Source organism: Fukomys damarensis, unplaced genomic scaffold, assembly GCF_012274545.1.
Source record: "Fukomys damarensis isolate Sample0158 unplaced genomic scaffold, DMR_v1.0_HiC HiC_scaffold_7, whole genome shotgun sequence".
NCBI classification, from domain to species: domain Eukaryota; kingdom Metazoa; phylum Chordata; class Mammalia; order Rodentia; family Bathyergidae; genus Fukomys; species Fukomys damarensis.
The window spans coordinates 21787368-21806825 of NW_022900919.1; the positions used below are offsets into that span (position 1 = coordinate 21787368).

Sequence of the window (19458 nt, forward strand, 5' to 3'; positions counted from 1 at the left end):
TTAAAGTCTGCTGCCTATTATAAATGAAAAATATAGATATAATTTGTGCCTGGTTTCTTTTGCTTCTACAAGATAGCAGGGCTAGGAGCTAGTCACCTTAATCCAACAATGAATTGAAATCTATTTTAAATGTGGACTTTGTTCCTTTTGAAAGCAGATCTTTTTACAGTTTACTTTTATTTATAGAATAGAGCCTTCTGGCATCTTGGCTACATGCCTGAGTGTTTGGTGGTACCTTTCACCATGGCAGACCTGTAGTACCAGTGCTGATTCTCCCAGCTGCTGGAGTCTGATGACAGGTCTGCACAACTGCTCTGCCCCTTGGTCATTAAATGGAGGCTGGAAAATGCTATGAACTTAAAGATGGTGCCAAACAGGATGGCCAACACCATGCTCAGGATTCTGGACTCCCTCTGTGTTGGGATCCTCCCTAGGATGACATTTCTTAAAATGCCTTAAAATAAATTTAAAACTATTTTATGTAGCATTTTTACTTATTTTCAATGGGAGGAGTATTCAGAAACACCACTGTGCCACAGCCATAAGCAAAACACCTCATCTATGTATTCTGTTTCTGTAAATCTGTGCTGTCCCCACCCCATTGCTGTGGCTCTGCCCTGCAGCCCCCATTCATATCTTCATATCTTGTGCTCGTGTCTGCATTTATTCCCTCTCTCTCTCTCTCTCTCTCTCTCTCTCTCTCTCTCTCTCTCTGTCTCTCTCTTCTTTTCTTTGTGTGGTACTGGGACTTGAACCCAGGGATTTCTGACTAAGCTATATCTCTAGGCTTTTCCACATTTTAAAATTTTGAGATAGTCATACTGAATATTAAATTGCCCGGGTTGGGCTTGAATTTGCAGGCCTTCTGCTTCAGGCTCCTAGAGTGCAGGTATTACAGGCATGCAACACCACACCTGAAAATTTAATATGATTTTATAATTAAATATATAAAATTATCATTTTTCAGTCTGAGAAATCTAATATCAATCTGATTTTCATCCCTTTGCAGGTAATCATTTTTATCTTCCTGATAACTTTTACGATATTTAAAATTCTTGTTATATTTTCTAAATATCTACTCAATACTCAGTGCGCATTGTTTGTTTGTTGTTTGTTTGGTACTGGGGAATGAACTTGGTACCTTGCACTTGCAAGGCAGGCAGTGGAACCACTGAGCTAAATCCCCAGCCCCTCAGTAAGCATTCTTAAAATGAAGATTCTTATCTTTCTTAAGGTCTAGGAAATTCTTACTAATTACATAATAGAATATTGTCTCCTCATTATTCTCTTATCTCCACCTTTCTCAAAAATACTGTAGCAGGTTCATTGTTAATTTTTAAAAATTTTACTTTAAAATCAGCTATATTATTTAATAAAGTGTACTTTTCACTAAACATAGCATGAACATTTTCTCATATAGTAGAAGATTTTTAATATCACAGTCATTTTATTATAATTTTTTGGTATTTATAACCAGTTACATTTCTCAGAAGTTTTTTCTAATATTCTGAACTCTATTTTTTAAATATATGTCTGTAGTACATAATGATCACATTCTTCTCAGGGACTTGGTGCATGTACACAGCCCTTCACAATCCCCCCTCTATTTTATTAATCTCCTTTCCTTCCACTTCCTCCTCCCTCCCTCCCATCTCCTTCAGGCCTTTGGTTCCCTTTCATATGCCAGCAATCTATCTGACTATTTCCTACTGTATATTTTTTACTTTGCATTTTATTTATGTGTTGGGATAAAACATAAAGTATTTAAGCTTGTGTCTGATTTACTTGACAACACTGTGGTCTCAAGGTGTATAAATTTTCCTACAAAGTTTATCTTCTTTATGGCAGAGTAGTACTCTATTTTCTTTATCCATTTATCTGTTCATTCATCTGTTGATGGACATTTATGCTGTTTCCAAGATTTGGCTATTATGAATTGTGTTGCTACAAACATGGGTGTACATACATCACTGTGGTATGATCTCTTTAACTCTTTCAGAAGATACCTAGAAGGGGAATAGCTTGGTTAGATGGAATTTCTATTGCTAGCTTTTTCAGGAATCTCCATACTGATTTCCATAGTGGTTATACCCATTTACATTCCCACCAACAATGAAGAAGGGTTCCTTTTCCCCACAGCCTCTCCAGAATTTGTCAATATTTGATGTCTTGAATATAGCCATTTCTTCTGGAGTGAGATAGAATCTCAGTGATGTATTTACTGGATGTTTGTACTTTCATCTGAGAAGTGTCTGTTCAATTTCAGATGCCCATTTTGGGGTTGGGTCTGTTATTTTTCTGAGTATTTTATATATTATAGATTTTAGTCCTTTGATAAGTAGCTTGAAAAACTTTTTCCCATTCTATGGCTTGTCTCTTCACTCTGTGGTTTCTTTTGCTGTGCAGAAATTTTTTAACGATATAATCCCATTTGTTGATTATTGTTATTATTTCTTGTGCAACTCTATGCTATGTCTTTAAGAGTTTTACCTATATTGTCTTCCAGCATTAAGTGTTTCTGTTTTGATCTTTATTATCTATGATCCATTTTATTTTGGTTTACTATATTGTGAGAGATTTGGGTCTAGATTCAATCTTATATATGTGGACTGACAGTTTTCCTAACACCATTATTAAAAAGGCTCATTTCCCTCCAGTATGTGTTTTTGGACCCATTGTCAAAGATCAAATACTTGAAAGTGCCTGGGGTTGTTTCTGCATTCTCTATTCTGTTCCATTGTTTCTCATGTCTTTTTCTGTACCAATGCCATAGTGTTTTTATCATAATACCTTTGAAATATAACTTCAGATCTGGGATTGTGATGTCCCTCACTTTGCTCTTTTTACCTATGACTGTTACCACTATTCTTTGTCTCTTTTGGTTTCACATGAATGTTAAGATTTTTCTCCAGTTCTGTGAAGAATACTGTAGTAATTTTGGTTGCATTAAATCTCTATGACCATTTTGGAAGTACATGGGGCTGTTTCCAAAACAGACCACATACTACCCAATAAAGTATACTTAAGTAAACACAAAAAATCCAAATTATATCATGCATATTATCAGATCATAGTGTAATGAAACTAAAGATCAATGGAAAAAGAAAGCAGAAAAATTCTGCAAATATGGAAATAAAATAATATCCTCTTGAATAATCAAAGGATCTCAGAAGAAATTAGACAGTTCCTAGAATCAAATGATGATGGCAATACAATATAGCAGAACCTATGGGACACAATGAAAGCAGTTCTAAGAGGGAAGATTATAGCTGTGAATGCCTACGTCATAAAAACAGAGTGAGCTCAAATAAGTAACCTTTTTATGCACCTTAAGGTCCTAGATAAACAAGAACAATCCAACCCAAAGCTATCACATAGAATGAAATTATAAAGATCAGAGCAGAAATAAATAAAATTGAGACTAAAAAGATACAAAGAATTAATGAAGAATTGATTCTTTGTAAGATTAACCTATATAGACAAACCCTTAGCCAGTCTTACCAAAACAAGGAAATACAAATCCATCCAGTTAGAAATAAAAAAGGCAAAATCACAATGGAGTCTGCTGAAATCCAGAAGATCATCTGTAACTACTTTGAGAGTGTGTACTGAGATAAAATGTAAAATTCAGAAGAAACAGATAAATTCCTTGATATATATGAACTATGAAACCTGAACCAAGAAGATATAAAAATCCTGAATAATTCAGTATCAGTCAGTGAAATTAAAAAACTGATTAAGAAAACTGCCAACTAAGAAAAAGCCAACAAATTCACTGCCAATAACACCAATAATTGTCAAACTCTTTAGTGAAATTGAAAGAGAAGTACTCCTAAAGTCATTCCTGGAAGCCAACATAACCCTGATTCCAAAACCAGAAAAGGACCCAATCACAAGAGGACTACAGGCCAATCTCTTCCATGAACATAGATGCAAAAATCCTGAACAAGATATTGGCAAAAAGAATACAACAAATTGTCAAAAAGATTACATATCGTAATCTAGTAGGCTTTATCCCAGGGATGTAGGAATTGTTTAACTTATGAAGATCAAGAAAGGTAATACAGGGCCGGGGATTTAGCTCAGTGGTTCCGCCACCTGCCTCGCATACTCAAGGACCTGAGTTCTATCTCTGGTACCAAAAATAAATAAATGAATAAAATAAAAAAACCAGCCAGCTGCAGACATGCTGCATGGCTCCCAGTCTCCTGTGGTTACCTTCCCCAGGGCATGCCACAGGGCATCGACTCACTATGGCAGCAGCATGGCGTAACATTCTTGACTACATGCTCAGCACCAAACCTGATGGTGAGACTATTCTAAAAGGTCTGCAGTCCATTTTCCAGGAGCAGGGCATGGCAGAGTTGATGCATACACGGCAAGATCATGGCTACCTAGAAACCTAAACAAACAAAAATGGCATCTTTACCAATTTGAGAATTTATCCTAATGGATTGGTATTGCTGGACCTTCAGAGTTATGACAGTGACATCCAGGGCATAGAAGAAACTGACAACCTTTTGAACAAAGTAGAAGAGAGAACAAAAGAATTGAGTCAGGCCAGTATTTGGCAGGTGAGGTGTTTACCAACCATAGTTCAAGGAGGGGCCATCGACAGATAGTGGCCCACTGCTGACAGGTGCCTGGTTGAGTATGACATAGATAATGTAGTAGATGGTGAAGATTCACCTTACCAGAACATTAAGGTTCTACATTCAAAGCAGATTGGAAATATCCTCATCCTTACTGGGGGTGTTGATTTGGCACATACCCGGGCCATCATGGGCAGTGGCAAAGAAGATTACACTGGCAAAAACATACTGATTCTGGGAGGCAGAGATGGAGGCCTATTATGTGAAATAGTCAAACTGAACCAAAGATTGTCACTGTGGTAGAGATTGACCAAATGGTGGTTGACACATGTAAGAAAGATATGCACCAAACATGTAGTGACGGCTTAGACAATCTTAAAGGAAACTGCTCTGAGGTTTTAACAGAAGACTGTACTCCAGTACTGAAGAGGTACACCAAAGTAGGGAGAGAGTTTGATTATGTGATTAATGATTTGACAGCGGTTCCAATCTCCACATCTCCAGAAGAAGATTCTACATTGGAGTTTCTCAGACTGATTCTTGACCTCTCTATGAAAGTATTGAAACAGATGGGAAGAATTTTACACAGGGGAACTTGTCAATTTGACAGAAGCCCTGTTGTTCTATGAAGAACAGCTTGGGTGCCTTTATTGTCCTGTGGAATTCTCAGAGGAGATCGCCTATGTCCCTTCATACTTGGAAATGTGGATATTTTACACTGTTTGGAAGAAAGCTAACCCTGAAGATGAATATCCCAATGATGTGTGCTCCAGAGAGCCTTCCTGACCGCCATATGCTGTACATGCTATCAAAATGAGTCAGGCAACTGATTGTGACTTCTTTGAAGTTTTCTCTCTTTTTAATTATTATTTTTTAATATAAAAGGCAAATGGAAAATGTATATTTTGATGAGCTAGGGTGTTACTTTCTTGAAAGTCAGCTGATGGACAATAGCGCAGCAAAGACTGCTAAATGCACTGACCCCCTAGAATGTGATTTTTGTTACTTTTTATTTCTGTGTGGGTTTTTTGTTTTATTTTCTTTTCATTTTTTCGTTGTTGTTTTTGTTTTGTTTTGTACCAGGGATCAAACTCAGGACCTTGAGCTTGCAAGGCAGGCAGCAGCGCCACTGAGCTAAATCCCTGGCCTCTGTTTTGTTTTCTTTTGATTTTGGTAGAACTTATATTTGGACCTTTGGAGGAATGAGCATTATGTTTTGTTTCAGAGGGAAGACCTTAATGGTTTTTTTAAAAAATTGAGTTAGATTTTAAATTTTGGTGCTTTTAAAAAAGTTAAAAAAGAATAGCAATGCTTCAATTAAAGTTACGAAAGAGATTTTAAAAAGGTAATACACCACATAAACAGAAGCAAGGACAAAAATCACATGATCATCTCAATAGATGTAGAAAAAGTATTCAACAGATCCAACATCCATTCATGATAAAAACTCTGAAGAAAATATGTATAGAGAAGGTCCTTATCTCAAGCTGATGAAAGCCATCTATGACAAACCAGCAGCCAAAATCATATTAAATGGAAAGAAGCAGAAAACTTTCCCTCTAAAATCAGGAACAAGTCACAGATGCCCACTGTCACCATTATTGTTCAATACAGTTCTTGAAACTTTAGCTACAGCAATCAGGCAAGAGAAACAAACAAAAGGGATATTTAAGGGAAAAGTTAAATTATCATTATTTGCTGATGACGTGGTCTTTTAGAAGAACTGGAAAACTCTATGAAAAGACTCCTAGAATTAGTTATGCAATTCAGTAGCATAGCAGGATACAAAGTCAACATTCAAAAAACAATAGTATTCCTGTATACAAATAATGGAGAGGTGAATTAGGAAAAACCAAACCTTTCACAATAGCATCAAGTAAGATGAAATACTATAACCAAGGAAGTGAAAGACCTTTACAATGAGAACTACAGTATTCTGAAAAAAAGAGATGAAAGAGGATATCAGAAGGAAAGAAATCCCCTGTTCTTGGATAAGCAGAACTAATATAGTCAGAATGATCTTTTAAAAAGTGTTTTAATTGAAAAATGAAAATTATATATGTACTTATGATGTACATGAGGTTTGGAAATATGTACATTGAGAAGTGGCTAAATTGAGCTAAGTAATGTGTGCATTACTGTATGTACTTATTATTTGCCTGTAGGGAAAACAATTAAAATCTGCTACCTTGGGGATTTTCAAATATTCATTCTTCTTTTTTTGTGGGGGAGGTACCAGGGATTGAACCCAGGATATTGCATTTGTGAGGCAGGAGCGGTGCCACTGAGCTAAATCCCCAGCCCACAAATATACAATCTTAAACTGCACGTGTGTGTTGGCATTTCTGGATCTATGCTCCATGAGCTTGACTTTTGTTTTCCCTCTTTTCCTTATGCTAAATCCTGGAAGTTTTCCATAGTTCATTCATATCTTCAATCAGTGGAGAAGAAAAGGAGAAAGTAGGGAAAGAATTCACCTCTGTCTGCAGGGTTGATTCCCTCTAAGCAGTGGCTGGCTCTTTGGAGTGGACACTCCTCTGTCCATGTGTGGTCTCTGTGTATTCCTATGTATGTATGTGCTCTGGAGTGGGCCTTCACATATGCACTTTTAGAAGTGGCTACTTTTCAGGAGGAGTTACTTAAAGATATACTGCTGAAAGTCGAAGAATTCCAGGTATGTGCACTGTGGTGAGCACAGCCAGATTAGGTCTCAATCTCTGTCTCCTTGGAAATTAAAATCAAATGTTTAAGGAAGAAAAAATGTAAAATAACTCAACAAATACTTTCATAGACATGGAAGTACATGGAAAGATGACTCCAGGGAGATTTACTGAGGATCATCTAAGCCCTTGTGACAAATCTAAGTGAAATGCTGTCAATGTCTTAAAACCCTTGGCATTTGCTTATGCTGTAATAATGTATTGTACTATATGGGGTTGGGTGTAGGGAAGGAACATTGGGTTTCAGAAGGTGTGGACAGCACCTACTCCCGTTATGCCGATGTGTGTCACAGTTCTCTCTGTTCAGACCAGGTACACAGTGGCCAAAGACAGCGTGGTCCAGTTCTTCTTTTACCAGCCCATCAGTCATCAATGGAGACAAACTGACTTCTTTCCCTGCACTGTGACATGTGGAGGAGGTGAGGCACAGACTTTATTCATGGATATTTTGAGCTCAGAGTTAGAAACTACACAAGCACTTTTGAAATGGACTTTAAAATAGGTGTGGTCTCTGAGTATGGTGGTGGTGCACACCTGTGATCCCGGCACTCTGAGAGGCTGAGGCAGGAAGATTTGAATCCAGCCTAGGGGCCTTACCAACTTAGCAAGACTGTCTCAGAATTTAAAAGTAGGGGTATAGCTTAGTGGGAAGGCCCTGGATTCAGTCCCCAGTATTGCAAAAAAAAAGAAAGAAAGAAAAAGAAAAGAAAAGGTTAACCACAGGGTTCCCGAAGCCTGTAATACAGTGGAGTTAAGGAATGTACATTTGCCTTTACTTTTGAAGGCAGGTGGAAAACTGAATTTGGAAAACACCTTTTACTTTTAGTCCAAAGTTGGTAACATGTTTGCATGTGTTTTCGTTTCAAGTATCCTTAAAGTATGTGTCATTTTTAATTTTCTGTGGGAAATCTGAGAAGCAGAGTGATCGAGTGACTTGCTTCAGTGGGTCAAGTTAGTGGCACTATTGGTTCTAACATTAGAGCTCCACCTTCTCTCTCCTCCAGTGTGAGAGTATAAACTTATTAAAGAGAGAAAGGTTTTCTACTAATTGATGAGGGCAAATACCTGCATATCATCTGCTTAACGTAAGGTTTTCACAGATCACTCAAGAAGATTTAGTGGCAAGTATAACCCAGGACTCCACATGTGCTACAAGAGAAATGTCTTTTCAGTAGATAATTGTCCCCTTAGCATGGAAAAATAGTGACCTTCTGGAGCACATGAGGAGGCCACAACAGCCATGGTTGAAATAACTTGTTTTCTGAACTGAACTGAGCTTTTAAAATGGGGGAATAAATGGTTGTGAGCAAGTGCAACCCAGGAACCATGAGTTATGAGGAATTCCAGGGGGTGCAGGCTACCGCTTACCCTGAGACTCCTGCGCATGTGTGAGACATATGACCATCACATTTGTTCTTCACAAAACCCAAGAAAGGTCTCCTTTGTATTACCCATATCTGTGTTACCTGGTATATGCATGAGCAAACTGGAACTTCAGAAGGGTACAGAAGTTACTCATGCTTGTTTGACCTGTGACCAGGACAGCTGGAGTCCAGATCTATCTGATGCCATTTAGGACAAATGCTGTAATGATTTTGCTCCTGAGTGTCTCAGAACCACCCACTACACCTGGCACAGGTCAGGACACACAGTGCAGGGTTGGTCCTGTGTGGAGAGCTTGAATGAGTCATTCTCCATTGGCCCAGCCTGGCCTATCCCCAGCCCCAAATCACTTCTTCCCACCAAAGTTAAGGGTATTAGCTGACTTGGATTGTTAGGAACAGAGCTAGAGTTCTGGCTTCTGTCCTTTGAACTTCATTTATGTCAGTGAAGGCTCCTCAGCTGAGGTCAGGTTCCTAGGAATATGCAGGTCAGGTCTCTGTCTTTGGGGATTTAGGTTTCCCATAAAAGGAGAAGGCATGCAATTTTGTGGGTAGTGTCGGGCGGCTCAGACCGCAGCAGGATCTAATTAGCCCCAAGTGTTCCCTTAGCCTTGGTGTCTTCTCTATGGGACCAAACAGCATGATTTGTGTCCACAAACATAGCTTAGTGCCTGGCCCTCAGAGAGCACACGGGAGATCTTTGTTGTGTCAGAAACTAAACCTAAATGTCCACCAAGGGCACACTTCTTTGGCTGTCCCCTGCCAGCATTCCTAGCCACACTTGTGATGAGCAGTGCCATACACATGGCTGATCAGTCACAGGGAGCAGAGATCATCCAGAGCAGGTGGACAGACCTGAGCCTGATACACAGAAGGTGACTTCTATCACCTCAGAGGCAGGCAGGCCACAGTCCCAGGGAGGACAGCTGTCTTTCATGGACCCCAAAAGAGATGGTGGGGGCTTTTTTACTCCATGGAGAAATAGGCATCCATCTCTTTTCAATTTGTTCCTACCTCTCACACACAGTTATTCAGACAGATGTTCCCATTTGCACCCATAAAATAGAAGAGAAGCTGTAGGCTCTGGGAGGGGCCTTTTTATGATAGGACTCAGCCTCGTTCGGTTGATTCCATTCTTAGGAGGGGACAGGTGTTTGTCATGCTTGGGTGTCCAGGACCCAGTCCTGCTAGAACCATAGATTTGTATGGGTCACTTGGCACAAGAGGGTCTCCACACAGAGTGCAGAATGTGAGAACACACAGTGCTTTGGGGCTGCCTCAAAGCCTCTTTTCCACACACTGGCAGAATTTCAGGACATTTGTTCAGAGCATTGCAAGACAATCTGCCTTCTTTCTTTGCTTGAAGTTATCTGTAAACTGCAATAAAATTAAAGAAGGAAACTAATTCTTCTTCCTAAATTATAAAAACTTGCATGCCCTCCTCTCCTCCTTGTAGAAGTATGTTTCCATTTAGGACGAAGATTTTCTCTGACTCAAGGGGCTGTAATCTCATTCTGTACTTGTTTTGGGGGAAATAAAAACACACGCCTAAAACCCACAAGGAAAGCATTACCAAAATGTAATTATATTAGTAATCAAATTTACATAATTTGTGTGAATGACATTTTAGAGATTTTTGGATAATCAAGAAAATTAGTTTTCTGGTCTCTAAGGTATCATGGGTACTTGGAGACACCCTGCTGGTTTTGTCTGCACTTAATTGTCTTCGTGGGGCTCTTGAGATCAGTCTGAAGCAAGGACCAGGACCGCCCTGGCTGTCTGATACTGTGGCTTTCTGGGAGACACTGGCACCCGATGAACATTTTATTCACTCCAGCTGGATTTTCATTATTGTGGTTTTGACCTTGCTTTTTCATAATGCACACCAGCCTGTTCTCTATACTCAGCCTACTCTGAAGCCATATCTGGAACGAAGCTGTCTACTGGTTTACAAAATCAGGCTCCTCTTGGCAATCAGAACTTTATAAATATATTTTTAGACCTCTAGGCCAATGGGTGGAGACTGAGATTTTAGCTTTAAAGAAATTATATTGACATGACATTTGTAGAGTGACAGAGAACCTACAGTCAGATCTTCCAGGAAAGGGAAGTGTCATTTTTTTAGTTTTTTTTATTTTTATTTGCACTATTCATCTTCTTAGAACACTCACTTTCCTCAAATACTGTACAGGTTGGGTTTGAATAAGGAATGAGTTTATTTCTTCACTTTCGACAGCTATGAGGCAGTGCTTCTGTTCCCTCCCATAAAGACAATGCTTAATTCCCAGTTGCAAAATGTACAGCTGTTGGAAAAGCCTGGCATCTTCAGGGGGCAGGTGAGCAAAATCTAAAAGAAACAGTAGGCTCATATGAAAGGAATATTCACCTCTCTCGGTGCAGAGGAGCTCTCAAAGGTACAATGCTGAGTGAAAAAAAGAGAAACTGGAACAAGATGTAAAACACGTTACCAATTAAGGAAAAAACAGATGCATATAAAACAATCCTGTATGGACAGTTGCATATTTAAGGACATATAGATAATTAATCAAAGTTGGCATCTGGAAGAAGAAGAAAAGAAAATTGGAATGGGAGTGGCCATGGGGGAGAAAGGTATATACAAGGGAAAAGGTGGGAAGACAGGCCCTGAAGGCAGTGAGAAGACAACACAGTAACCTGAGGAGAATGAGTCAAGAGCTGCACTCAGGTCCAGGTACCTCTTTTTTTTTTTTTTTTTTTTTTTTTTTTTTGTTTTGTTCGTCCCAGGGATGGAACAACTCAGGTCCTTGTGCTTGCAACACAGGTAATAGTACCACTGAGCTAAATCCCCAGCCCTAGGCACTTCTTAAAGGAAGTATATGGTAACGTGCTAGTCACCAGTGCTAAGAGAACCACAGCTTGTTAAAGCAGTTGTTCCCAATCTTGGCATGTGCTTTCTTTAGTCATCTTAGAAACACCCAAGCATCTTTTCTAAAAGCATTGATTTCCTGGACCCTGGCTGCAGTGATTCTGACTTAACTGAACCAGAAAGTAACCTGAGAATCGGTGCATTACTGCCACAGAAATTCTGTGGGTCTGTTATATGCTCGAGCCTGCAAATCACTGAGCTGTGTTTCTTAAAGAGGAAAAAAAAAGTGCATTAACCAGGCATGGTGGTGCATACCTAAAAATCCCAATATTTTGGGAGTCTGAGGCAGGAGGATCACAACTTTGAGCCCAGCCTGGGCAAATTAGCAAGACCTTGTCTCAAAACATAAAATTAAAAAAGGATTGGGCATGTAGCTCAGTGAAAAGGCTTTGGGTTCAGTCCCCAGTACTGGAAAGGACAGGATAGGACAAGGGGAAAGGGACAGGGAAGAGAAGTAAGTGATAACTTTGCCAGGCAAACATGAAACAAATTCGGTATATAGTGTTCAGACTTTTCCTTTTCTAACCTGTAGGTTATCAGCTAAATTCTGCTGAATGTGTGGATATCCGCTTGAAGAGGGTGGTTCCTGACCATTATTGTCATTACTACCCTGAAAACGTAAAGCCCAAGCCCAAACTGAAGGAGTGTGGCATGGACCCCTGCCCATCAAGGTTTGTGCTGTTTTTACTTTAAAAGAAGGAAATCACCTGCAACTGGGACTGATCAGTTCTTGTGGAATAGTACATTTCCACCTCCTGACTTTGACCGCCCATGGCTGGCGGGTACCTGTGCTCACATGCATAACCACGATGAGTAGGAATTAAGATGCCTTTGCAAATTCCAGCACTCTGGCCAGCACTCTCTTCGTGCTGTGGGATTATGTGCCCTTGGACTCTATAATTAACCTTTTTGAGCATCTCCAATATATACAATGTTAAAGATCTCTTTATGCATTGTTTAGCCCATCCGCCAGTCATAACTGTCTCTCACTCACCAGTTTAGCCTTTGAACTGGGTAACCCTGTGTCCATACCCACGTTTATAGCAGTAAACTCATGATAGCTAAACCTTCAAAATGGTCTACATGTCCAGCAGCAGATGAATGAATAAAGAAGATGAGGCATTTATAGATAATTGAATGCCACTCAGCCATAAAGAAAATAAATTTGAGTCATTTAGATGCACCTTTTGAAGTGCGGTAATTCAGACACAAGTTAAATATCACATGGTTTTCTTGTATGACAAACCTAAAGTGTAAACAATTTAAAAAACAAAATAAAAATATATGCTAGAAAGTAAGGCAGTAGATCTTTTGGAAGTGAGAAAGGAGAGTGGAAGGGAGAGTGGAGAGGAAGGGGAAGCAAAGAAGATAAGATTCTATATGTATATGTATCGACTCTCTACAAGGAGTGTATTTATTATATATTGCAAACTTGCACTCATTTTTTAAAAAGGAAAACTGGATCACCCATTATCACATTTGCCTTTGGAAGTGTCACATTAAATTGAGTACAACTAATGCATTGTGCTATACATAAACTGGAAAGTTATGTAATTTAAAGCCTACTACTTTGGATTTCCTGGGGAAGTTCCATGGCTTTTAGGGTAGTATCTTAAAATAACAGCACAATATCGAGTTCCACAATGCCTCAGTACCCACCAGCTGGCTAAGACAAGAGTGTATAAGTGACAGGGGAACCTCACTGGATTTCATTTCCTCTCACTGCCCTGCCCACTTCCTGCAACCCACAGGGAACATTGTTATTAATAGAGACCTTTCAAAGACTACTCCTGTGAAACAAAGTGGGTTTTGAATATTTTACTAATATGATATATATTAATATCATTAATATATTTTGTCACAATTATGATAAAAAAGAATAAATCAATTTATCTAAATTAAGAGTGTTATCTTTTTCTAAGATTATTATATCACTAATTCAGGGTCTGTATTGTTGTATACAGGACTCTTTTGTATCAGTTGTTCCTAAAGATCAAAGAGATGGCAGCCAAATTTTTGGAAATGGTTCCTAACGGTTGGCATGTTTAGTGTTAGAAAGAGCTCTGTCTTGAGACATCAAATTTATATTAGGTAATTATTAAATATGTAAATTGACTTTTAAGTGATATTCTCACAATGGTTTTATTTGTAGTGATGGATTTAAAGAGATTATGCCTTATGATCACTTCCAACCTCTCCCTCGGTGAGTTATATGTTTCCCTTTTCTCATTTACTCTAAATAGTTTACAAGCCCATGTAGCATCTGTAGCAAGTCTGCAGTGCATCAGGGACAGACATTAGGCCCTCTCAGAGCTAAGGGAAAACAGTACAACCCAGTAATTAGAAAGATCTTTTTAAGAATCATGGAAAAGAATGTCTCAAAAGGTGATGTTTTCAGTCCTTGAGAGATCAGCATATCTTATACAATGGATATCACTGAAGGAGCTCAGGTGTTGTTATTTGTCAGCCATTCAAATCTCTTTTGATACATAGATGACTGATGTGATCCCTTCTGACTCTGAGTTTCTATGTTTCCCTCTCTAGCAATATGATCACTTAGTATTTTATAGTTGAGAAACAGGTTAAAGATCTTTACATACTATCTTTTAATTAGTTTAATCTCATAGTGGCCCTCTTGGGTAACTGGGACAGTAGTATAATTCCACTTGGCAGAAACCTCAGGTTCAGGGATGTAAATTTTTTGTGACTATAGACAGTGCGTGGCACTTAAGAGTAAAGTCTTAGGACTCCAGGTCTCATGCTTGTTTAACCAGACCACAGCTGGATACCATGAGGCCATACTTTCAGTGACCATCTTTGCAAACTTGAAACCAACAAACAACAAATAAATAATGTATGTTTTGTTTGCTTTTGAGCTGGGAACATAATCCATGGACTGCATGTTCTGTGTCCTGTGGAGGAGGGATTCAGAGGCGGAGCTTTGTGTGTGTGGAGGAGTCCATGCATGCGGAGATACTGCAGGTGGCAGAATGGAAGTGCATGTATGCACCCAAGCCAAAGGTCATGCAAACTTGCAATCTCTTTGATTGCCCCAAGTGGGTCGCCATGGAGTGGTCTCAGGTGAGATGAGAAAACATGATACTTGCAGTTAAATTGTAGATTTTAAGGACTACTTGGACAACATGGAGTGAAAATGTTGGGTGTGAACATAGTTCCTACTCCCAAAGAACTTTGGGAAACAGTTGGATGACAGTGTAAGAGAGACCATGAGCATTAATGTAGGTAAGAATTATCACTATTAAAGACTGGCACATCTAGAAGGAAGAGATATCAAAAGAAAACCTTGCTGTGAGCAGGGAAAGGCTATAGTGAAATGAAGTAAGGAGGTGTCCAGAAAGGTCCTGATTCATCTAGGTTGAAGCAAGAACTCTTGATATCAGGAATTCAGTGATGATCTGGCATTACAATGCACCTTTCATCTAGTAGTTATTAAGAAGCTTCACAATTTTTTGAAGAGTGTAACGTATTTCAGATAATTGAGGCAAGATGGCCCAACACTATGAAAGGGCAGAGAAGGCAGTGTACTTGGAATCAAGGGAGAAGATTGCTGGGAAAATGAAAAGAGCAGGGAGGACCCTTCCAGAGATGTGACAGCACTGAGTGTCAGATGAGTTTAGTTTACACTTTCTAGGGAGATAGAATCTCTAGTACAGCTCAAGTTCCAGTGGCTTAGTCCAAAATAAAAAATGCAGGTGTTAGTATTTAGAATTTCAATCTTAATCTTTTAACTTTCTAAAGAGTAAAACCTAACTGACCCAAATTTCTCTGGCTCTTTTGTGTGATCTCTGTATTATACATGCATTAATAAATCTATTCCTGTGTTTAATATGTCAACTGCCATGCTAGAAGGAAGTAACACTCTCTCTGTACTCCCAGAAGCTTGGAATCAGCCACCCTGACATGCATACAGATGAGCAGGTGTGGTATGGTATAGCAGTATGTGTAAGTGCCACTCAGCATGTAGTACTCCAGGACATAGGCACAAGATTGGCTCCAGCTGCAGGCTCCAGGAGAGGCTTTAGAAAGGAGATAGTTGCCTTATCATGGTACCTGAAGATAAGTGAGTCTTAGGTGCAGACCCCACCTAAGTCTTTTTCCAGTGTCCTCAGGCTAAATGTGCTTACAATATTAATTCTTTTGTGATCATGCATCCTGTAAAATATGTCTGGAAAATCACATAACCTTTCCCATATACTTAGGCTGACATCTGAAAATCTTATCAGTAAACTTAAATAATTGCAAAGAATATCATGTCCAATACGCTATGAATTCTGACATTTTAAAATAAAAGTATACTGCATTTTTAAAAAAATGTGTCCAGGGCTGGGGATTTAGCTCAGTGGTTCCACCACCTGCTTCTCAAGCACAAGGTCCCAAGTTTGATCCCTGGTACCAAAAATAAAACAAGAGAATGTGTCTGTTGGAACCTAAATGTCATGACAGTTTCTATCCTTGCCATCTTTCACTTAGATAAGGAGCTCTAACAATTTGAGTATTTTCACATTTCTCCTGTGGATCTCACATTTTTCACTTTACTCCCCCATAGAGTTTTATCATAATATGATGTATTTGTATGCTTTATAGTCTCTTATTGATTATACACTTCTACTTCTAAGAAAATATGTATAGTAATTTAATTTATTTTAGTTTCTTATGTCCAGAAGGCTCTAAGTGTTAAGAATTTACCCTTGAATTCATCTCTGATTAATTTTAATTTTAGTATTCAATCAAAACAACACATGTATATTTCAAAGATTTTGGTAAAAAGCTATTACACACGCAAGAAGTAAATTTTCATTTGAAATCAGTTTTTCTAGAAGATGAATGAGGCTTAAAAAGTAGACCATATGCCTATTACCAAAATGAGAGATGGATCCTTCTGTAATTTTATTGAATTGAACTGTTGACTTTTTTGCCTGTCTTACACATACACACTGGGAAAGCTTGCTCACATAAATAGACGGGGATGAAAGGGGTATATTTCTGTGAGGTCATGCAGTTCTTTGAACTCCTGAGTTATATGCCAAAATCCATGTGATTGTATATCACCAAGAATAATTTTTAAACATCTGTCACCTTGTAATTCGATTAAGTTCATTTCCAGTTTTGTTGAAAGTGAGGAATATCGCCCTCGTACAAAAGGACTCGTTACCTGGCCACTAGAGATTTTCACTGTTTGGCCTCAGTCAGCAGTTTTTATACAACCTGTGGAGCTGTTGTCAGCCCATTCGGTCCTGGCCACATGTTCTGTTTCAGCTTTAGAGCTTTTATACCCTCCCATCCGCATCATGACTCTGTCATCATTTATAACATCCAAATGGATCCCTAACTGGCTCATTTCATTCACCATACCTGGATTCAAACACCTTTCACTTTTAAAAAAAATTCAAATAAATTCTCGGTGATAAAGATTTGCAGTTATTCAAGAAGTAATCCTTTCCGAAGGGGATTCTGGAAGTAGTGTGAGCACTGGCGCCTGACTGAGTGAGTGTCTTGCTTCCCACACAAGCTAACTCAAAAGAGACAGTGCTGGCTGCTTTTTTTCTAGCTGACATAAAAGAGTTTCTCAAGATAATATTTCAAATTGACAGATTCACAGGGAAGGTAAATCAGTTTCCCTAAATTGGATCTAAACTCAAACTTCATTCACTTCGTTATAGCATTTGTTTGGTGATCTCAGGAAGAACATGATAAAGTTGCAGAGTTTTCCCTGTCTGCTGCCCTTCTGAAATGTGTATGTGCTGGGAAAGGCCTCCGTGGACCCTGAAATGTGTCTGTGAAACTTGTCCCCAAGGACAGGGTACAAAGTATCCATCTAGGATTTCAAGAAAGAACTTTCCAGCCCTGCAGCAGTACCTGGGTCCTGGCCTCAGGAGCTGGAGGCTCTGGAAGAAATCTCAGAGCTGCTCTTAGCAACTGTTGGACCTTTAGCCAGGTCCTTAGTTGGGGGTGTATGTGAGCCCATGCATGTGCATGTCAAGGCATCAGTGAATAAATCACATGTGCAGGACTCTGCCTGTCCCCAGCAGGCCAGCAGGTGCTCAGGAAGGCTTGGCTCTTCCCAGGATTGGTGAGATCTGAAGGTGTACAGATTGGAGGTTACTGTTCACAAAAAAAAAAAAAAAAAAAAAAAAAAAACCCCACAAAAACTGAATGTTGAAACAGACGAATGTTTATTTAAAGTAAAAAAGAAATTACAAATTATAAAAAGCTCTCAAGAACCCTATGTGAACTCTAGAGTTTAATTCATGACAGTTTATTAGAACACCCCCTTAGAAAATGATGCAAAAATGGAAACAAAGTCTGCAAATAGTGGAGGGGGAGAGGGGTGAAGGGAGTGCAGGGGTATGGGGAAAAAATGAGAACCAAGATCTGTCATGTAAAAGTACAAGATCTGAATGTAACTGTACTGAAACTGTATACTTTAAAAGTACCAATAAACTCAATGAGAAAAAAAAAAAACCCTTACCTGCGAGAGATAGCCTATCAAGGCTCCTCCCTGAAGATGCCTGAAACTGCATCCACTGTTTTGTCATATACACATACCTGTTATAAAGTTTAATTTAAAAGTTGAGTGGGTAAATGAAAAAGATACCCTAGGTTTTCATATGACAGGAAAACATACCATTATAGGTGAGAGTAACTCCAAATCATAGATGAACAAGCAAAAAAATTTGACAACATAAACTTCACCAAAAGTCAAAAAAAGTAGTGCAATGATTTATTATTTTTCATTGTCCAATAGCTCTATAGTATTTTTTTCTTTATCGTTTGGCTGAATACTCATGATGATCTTTTTACATGGTAACAACTTTGCAGTATCAAAAATCTGTACAGAAAAGAAAGTTTAACTCTTGTGTGTGGTTGGTTGAAATTTAATTTTTTTTATATTGATTAGAGAAGTTTCTTTCAGCCTCACAAATTGTTTTGGATAATGTCATGTTCACTTTTAATCAAATTTGAGGAAACTTGAATCAAATTTCTTTTTATACTTGATTCAGAGCAAAGTAAGATTTCAAAGTAAAATAAGATTTCAGAACATGTATTTTTCTTGCGCAGTGATCTCATCTTAAATACTTTTCCAACTGAGAATTGGAGAGAGGCTGTGTGAGGGAGGCACCCAGAAACACAAACATCACAGAAAACCAGCCCCTGTCCCTTTCTTTTCAGCATATTTGGCAGAGGTCTTTTGTATTAAATATTCATATGGCTGAATATTAATGAGCATCTTCTTTGCATATGGTGCAACAATGCCTCCTAGACTTCTTCATGAAGAAGAAATTCATTGGCTTTTCTTTCCTCTTTGAAGTGCACAGTAACTTGTGGCCGTGGGTTACGTTACCGTGTCGTCCTGTGCATCAACCACCTCGGGGAGCATGTTGGAGGCTGCAATACACAGCTCAAGCTACACATCAAAGAGGAATGTGTCATTCCCACTCCCTGTTATAAACCAAAAGGTATGACGATCGTGTGTTTAATTCTAATCAAATGATGTTTTCTACCTTGCTTTCCAGTATTGCACTACTTCCATTTTAACTCAATTTTCTTATTAAAATGTTTTTATCCAGAGTTTGCAATAGACCTATCCACCTATGTGAGGAAGTTGGAAATATAGGGCTTATTGATCGAGAGGAAACACTAAGCTTCTGTTGATTCAGGATATAGAGTGGCTTCTACCTGTCTAAGCTTGCACTGATATTTCTTGGTGGGCATAAAATAATTTGATATGGTCCCTGCTTCCAAGAAAAAGGGGGATTTGGAGGAGGAGAGAAAGAACAGTGAGGAGGAGGAGAGGGGAGGGGGAGAGGGAGAAAGGAAGGACGAGGAGGAGGAGGAGG

The 19458-nt window shown here is 38.8% G+C and overlaps 1 protein-coding gene and 1 pseudogene across 1 annotated transcript in view; both read left to right on the top strand.

Moving 5' to 3' along the window:
- The window catches only part of Adamtsl3 (ADAMTS like 3), a 353079-nt gene that overhangs the window by 199053 nt on the left and 134568 nt on the right, over positions 1 to 19458 (top strand). The window contains exons 9-13 of the mRNA XM_010621186.3: positions 7620 to 7731; positions 12132 to 12270; positions 13752 to 13802; positions 14476 to 14680; positions 18930 to 19077. Coding sequence (XP_010619488.1) covers positions 7620 to 7731; positions 12132 to 12270; positions 13752 to 13802; positions 14476 to 14680; positions 18930 to 19077 — 655 coding nt within the window. The remainder of the gene's footprint in view (positions 1 to 7619; positions 7732 to 12131; positions 12271 to 13751; positions 13803 to 14475; positions 14681 to 18929; positions 19078 to 19458) is intronic.
- LOC104860141 lies at positions 4254 to 5378 on the top strand (annotated as a pseudogene).